General features: G+C 40.9%; 1 protein-coding gene across 1 annotated transcript; it reads left to right on the top strand.

Annotated features, from left to right (window-relative positions):
• Positions 1-4056: 4056 nt before the first annotated feature.
• Positions 4057-5921, top strand: LOC142461675 (glutamyl-tRNA(Gln) amidotransferase subunit A, mitochondrial-like). Its single transcript, XM_075563618.1, is given in 2 exon segments — positions 4057-4131; positions 4263-5921. Coding segments are annotated over 2 exon segments (1566 nt in total). The 5' UTR covers positions 4057-4107; the 3' UTR covers positions 5805-5921.
• The last annotated feature ends 496 nt before the right edge of the window (positions 5922-6417 follow it).

The following is a 6417-nucleotide window of genomic DNA, read 5'->3' as shown; positions in this document are numbered from 1 at the left end:
GAGCCATTAATTAGCTATGACACAAGGGTAAAGTGCCCCATTCAAGGGGAAAGCGTAGAACACCTATGAAGGTTTTCACGGAAAGGTAGGAATCAATTGTTTTCAACATTTGATCTTTATGCTAAGCCATGATTGGGAGGTGTAAGGTCTAAAAATAATTAAGGATGATATTAAGGTAGTATATTGTAAAATTCTGTAAAACACAAACATGGTAATTGGATAGTGCCCTTGAAGAATGAGCAAATGAAGACTCTGGATTGTCTTATGTGTCAGGTTCAAGAATTAGATTTTTTATTTTCTAAATGTAATAAAATGAAAGGTTTTTAAAAGGAGAATAAAGTCTCCTAAATATGAGACACTATACAACACAAATAAAATATGGAGATAAAAATCTTAGAAATTCATAGGAAATGAAAATATGTAAAGGAAGAGGGTATCAAAAATATTTTCAATTGTTTTAAAAACCTCCAGGACCAAGGGCGTGAGGGACGATGCTGGGAGAGTGGAGGGTGAGTGGGTTGGAAAGGGGGAACTGATTACAAGGAGCCACATGTGACCTCTTCCCTGGGAGAGGGACAGCAGAGAAGGGGGGAAGGGAGACCCCGAATAGGGCAAGATATGACAAAATAACGAAGTATAAATTACCAAGGGCATATGAGGGAGGGGGGAAAAGGGAGGGAGGGGGGGGGGGAAAGAGGACCTGATGCAAGGGGCTTAAGTGGAGAGCAAATGCCTTGAGAATGATTGGGACAGGGAATGTATGGGTGTGCTTTATACAATTGATGTATGTATATGTATGGATTGTGGTAAGAGTTGTTGGAGTCCCTAATAAAATGTAAAAGAAGAAAAGAGAAAAAAATGATTAGGGCAAAGACTGTACAGATGTGCTTTATACAATTGATGTATGTATATGTATGAACTGTGAAAAGAATTGTATCAGCCCCAATAAATTGTTAAAAATAAATAAATAAATAAATATTGACTCCACGGTATTTATTAATAGGATTAGGAAGTAAGATTTTAGTAGTGACAAGATGAAGACAAGCTTAAAGGGTAAAGTAAAAAGAACTTAATAAATTACTTTAAAATGTAAGTTTATTTTCCTATGTCCTTATTTATTTGTTTATCTAATCATCTTATAATCAAACTTAGAGTCACACCAATGACGCTTCGCTGATTATTGTAAAAAATTTGAGATCATAAGTAACGAGTTAGGAGCAATGCCTGTGGAACCTGGGTCTGTGGTGTTAGCTGGTGTAGAGGAAGCTCTTTTTGTTGGTCCCCAGCCTCTTCTCATTGTCATTCATGGGAACTCCTGCATCTACCTGCAGGCTTTCTCTGGAGACTACAGCTCTTCTTACTTTGCATTTTTCAGGCTAAACGTATTAGAAGTATTAGAAGTATGTTATATGCCATAAAACAAACCAGAAACAATAATTCATTAAGGGGAGCTAGTGTAAAAAAGATCCAGATCCTTGGGTCTGAAAATTGTGTTTCTCGGGAACTCAAAAAATATTCGCAAGAAAACATTTCATGAAGTAGATAGCCACTCACTTGCCCACAAAACCTCCGCGATACGCTCCAAAAAATTTCCACAAAAAGTTGGTGGAAATCCCTCTCTCAAAACCTATGTGACTGAATGAAAACCGAGGCAATGTATAATAAACATTGAGAAAGATTTGTGAAGTAGTCATAATTTAGGTTACAGGTCTTTTTGAAAGACTGGTGATTTTTCCAACCTCACTGCCTAAAATATTTATACAATCATTTATTGTATAATTTTTATTGAGCTAAAATTAGCCAAGCACTATCATTTTAAGTAACTTGCATACAATAGATAATATGATTTCCAAAGCATAATTATAGATATTCATCACTTGTTTGTCAGTTTTCAATACATTGATGGCTTGTGTGTCGCTATGATGCTGGAATCTATGTCAATGGTATTTTAAACATCATCAAGGTCACCCACAGTGAACAGGTTTCAGCAGAGCGTCCAGATTAAGAATAGGCTATGAAGAAGGAATAAGTAATCTAGTTCTGAGGAATTAGCAATCTAGTTTTTAATTAGCAATATAGTTCTGAGGAATGGAAATAATTATGGATAGTATCAAAGTAGTGTCATATATTGAAAACCTCATAAATAGCAGAACCTCCTCAAAGAAAGCCAGATAAGTCCTTCCAGTTGAAAGGCACTCAAGATTTGACTGAGTAAGAACTGCCTTTGCAAAGTAGAGCTAATGATAAGGAACCAAGGGTACTGAAGGAAGACGTCCAAGCTGCACTTTAGCCAAAAGCAAGTCTCCAGGAATTGACAGAACAATAATTATTTATTTCCCCAAAAGCTGATGAAGCACTGGAAGCATTCACTGGTCTTTGTGAAAAAAATTTGGAACACTGCTACTGACTTCCAACTGACTGGACTGGCTGTGTAATTGTATTTATTTTTAAAAAGGTGACCCAACAGAATGTACAAAGTACTTAATAATTTCATTACTATGACATGTGAGGGGAATTTTGCTGAAGATCAGCCAGCAATGTTTTCAGCAATACATTGATAGGGAGCTGCCAGAAATTCAGGACAGACACAAAAGAGGATGTGGAACAAGGATATCTTTGCTCACGTCAAATGGATTTGGGTTGCAAGAAGAGAATGCCAGAAAGATATTTATTTGTATATTATTTCCTATGCCAAGGAATCTGGCTGTGTCTATCAGGACACACTTGGGCAGCCCCCAGAAGAGTGGTACTGCCAGTAAATAGAGTTATTCACACGGAACATGCACTTGGACTGAGAGGCAGCTGTGCCAACAGAACAAGGCAATGCTTCATGGCTTATAAATCAGGAAAGGCATGAATCAGGGTTGTGTCCTCTCAGCATACTTGTTCAATCTTTATGCTGAGCAAACAGTCAGAGAAGTTAGGTTATATGAAGAAGAATGTAACCTAAGTATTGGAGGAAGGCTTATTCACAAACCGTAATATTCAAATGACACAAACTTGCTTGCTGAAAGTGAGGAACACGGAAGAACTTGCTGAAGAAGATCAAGAATTGTAACCTTCTGTATAGATTAAACATAAAGGGAAAAAAGTCCTCACAAGTGGACCCATTGAAGTTGTCAATGACTTTGTCTTGTTTGGATCTACAATCAAGGTTCATAGAAGCAGGAATCAAGAGAGCAGACAACTCAATGCATTATGTAATTCTACTATACACCTTCTCTTTAAAGGGGTGAATCGTAAAGATGTTACTTGAGGATTATGATTTGCCTTACCCTAGCCAAGATATTTTCAATTGCCTCACATGCATGTGAAAGTTGGACACTGAATTTGGAAGATTGAAGCACAATGAATTCCTTTAAATTCTCGTGCTGGCAAAGAATATTGACAGTTCAGTGGACTGCCAAAGAACAAACAAATTTGCCTCAGAAAAAAATATAGCCAGAATCATTCTGTAAAGCCAGCATGGTGGGATTTCATCTCATGTTCCTTGTAATCATGAAAGGTCATTTCCTGGTACGATCATCATGCATGGTAGAGGAGCAGCGACGAGAGAGGAAAACCCTCGAGAAGACAACTTGACCCAGTGGCAGAAGTACTGGAATCAAAATAAGAACAACTGTGGGGAGGGCGCAGGACTGGGCAGCATTGGGTTCTGTTGTCACTATGATTCAGAACCAACTTGATGGCACTTAACAACACCAACAACGTGTGAAGATAAGTGCATTTGATATGATTCCACGTGATGTGTACATGTGCTCTATGTAAACATGAAAAGCCTTTTGATCGAAACCACAGATTCTAAATCCCTGGAAGAACGAATGTAGATCCACATTTGAAGAAGTAGAAAGAAATTCATGGCTGCAAGTAAATGAATTGGTAGCAATTTCAGTAATGGACAAAACTGAAAACAAAAACAGCAAGGGCTTACAAAAATGGAAGTTGGGGCATGGTGATGGTTTGAACAATTAAATTTACAAAATGAAATACAAGTCTTAGAGAGTAAATGACGAAGATGGCTGCGCCCGTGTGACGCGGGCACGGCGCTGACCTCGCTTTTCTTCCCCGTCTCCCGGGCCTTGCCATGCGGGTGTAGGCGCGAGGACCATGCTGGGCAGGACCCTCCGAGAAGTAGTTGAGATCATTAAAGACAACAACTCTCATGGGTCGAAGGGCTGGAATGATGGAGTTTTAAGAAGATTTGGAGGACATAGGTGGAGGCTGAGGGCATGAGCAACACTGGGAGTGCATGCTGAGAGGAGGCTTCCGCAGGGCTGAAGCAAGGCCACATTACTCCAACGGAGCTCTGTCAAAAATGCCTCTCTCTCATCAAGAAGACCAAGTTCCTGAATGCTTACATAACCGTGACAGAAGAGGTGGCCCTCAAGCAAGCTGAGGAGTCTGACAAGAGATATGCGAAAGGTCAATCACTTGGGGATTTAGACGGAATTCCCATTGCCGTAAAAGACAACTTCAGCACATCTGGCATTGAGACAACATGTGCATCAAACATGCTAAGAGGTTATGTGCCGCCCTACAGCGCGACTGTCGTCCACAATTTGTTGGATCAGGGAGCTCTGCTGCTGGGAAAAACAAATTTAGATGAGTTTGCTATGGGATCGGGAAGTACAGATAGTGTATTTGGACCAGTTAAAAACCCATGGAGTTATTCAAAGCAATATAGAGACAAAAGGAAGCAGAACCTGCAGGGTGAAACTGAAGATTCTGATTGGCTAATAACTGGAGGAAGCTCGGGCGGCAGTGCGGCTGCCGTGTCGGCGTTCACGTGCTTTGCGGCTTTAGGCTCTGATACAGGAGGCTCAACCCGAAATCCAGCTGCCCACTGTGGGCTGATCGGTTTAAAGCCAAGCTATGGATTAGTCTCCCGACATGGGCTCATCCCTCTGGTGAATTCAATGGATGTGCCAGGAATCCTGACCCGAAGTGTGGACGATGCAGCGATTGTGCTGGGTGTCCTTGCTGGGCATGATCCCAAAGATTCTACTACAATACAAGACCCTGTGAACGATGTGAGCAAACTGTGTATAGGAATTCCAAAGGAATATCTTGTGCCAGAATTATCAGGTGAAGTGCGATCTCTTTGGACCAAAGCTGCTGACCTCTTTGAGTCTGCGGGGGCTAAAGTCATTGAAGTATCCCTGCCTCACACCAGCTATTCAATTGTTTGCTACCATGTTCTGTGCACAGCAGAAGTGGCATCAAATATGGCCAGATTTGACGGACTAGAATATGGTCACCGAGGTGACGTGGATCTGTCTACTGAAGCTCTGTATGCCACCACCAGATGAGAAGGGTTCAATGATGTGGTGAGGGGGAGGATTCTCTCAGGAACCTTCTTCTTACTGAAAGAAAACTATGAAAATTACTTCATCAAAGCACAGAAAGTGAGACGACCCATTGCGAATGATTTTGCGAATGTGTTTAATTCTGGAGTTGATGTCTTGCTAACGCCCACGACTTTGTGTGAGGCGATGCCATCCTTGGAGTTCATCAAAGAAGACAACAGAACCCGAAGTGCTCAAGATGATGTTTTCACACAAGCAGCGAATATGGCAGGATTGCCAGCCATAAGCGTGCCTGCGGGACTCTCAAGCCAAGGGTTGCCCATCGGACTGCAATTTATTGGACGTGCATTTTGTGACCAGCAGCTTCTTACAATTGCCAGGTGGTTTGAAAAACAAGTACAGTTTCCAATTATTCAATTCCAAGAGCCCATGGTTGAAGTTGACTGTTCAGAAATCTTTGGAAATGAAAAGTTAGCTTCTGTTCCTCTAAAGCAGTAATAAAAACACTGTGCCTATTAAAGCAGCAGAGATTTTATACTCTGGGGAAAACAAGTCATCTCAGAAACTCTTGTAATTATGTTCATTGTCAACTTAGTAATTTCTTGCTGTCACTTATTAAAATTCCTATTATACAAATGAAAAAAAAAAGAGAGTAAATGACTGGATGAAGTCCAAGGCATTGATGTTGATGTAAGCATCCCTAGAGGTGCTGTGGTGACAAGTCTTCAAGGATGACTCACAATGACCACCCCTTCCAATATCCGAGCTCTGTAGAGTTTCCTCATGCTCTGAGTTGAATCGAGCCACATCATTTTTCTTCACCAGTAGACTGTGACTGAAGGAGGATGAATGTGAACTCACCTTAGTAAGGTGTAGCATCACTTGGGACCCCAATAACTATTTTAGAAGCCCATTAGTCCAGCCCCACATTGATGTTCTCTATTGGCTTCCATGTTGCTGTGCTGCTGGGCACTGCACCCCTATGTTTCAAAGACCCGCAGAATCACCCGTGAACAGCTTTCAGTGACCCTTCCAGACTACAGACTTTTAAGAAGGAACAAGCTGTCCATTTCAAAGGGATTAAGTGAAAATGATATGAATGGATTTTGAA

The sequence above is a fragment of the Tenrec ecaudatus genome, chromosome 11, assembly GCF_050624435.1.
Source record: "Tenrec ecaudatus isolate mTenEca1 chromosome 11, mTenEca1.hap1, whole genome shotgun sequence".
Classification (NCBI taxonomy): domain Eukaryota; kingdom Metazoa; phylum Chordata; class Mammalia; order Afrosoricida; family Tenrecidae; genus Tenrec; species Tenrec ecaudatus.
Note: the sequence above shows the minus strand (reverse complement) of the source record. Positions and strands in the feature narration are given on the sequence as shown.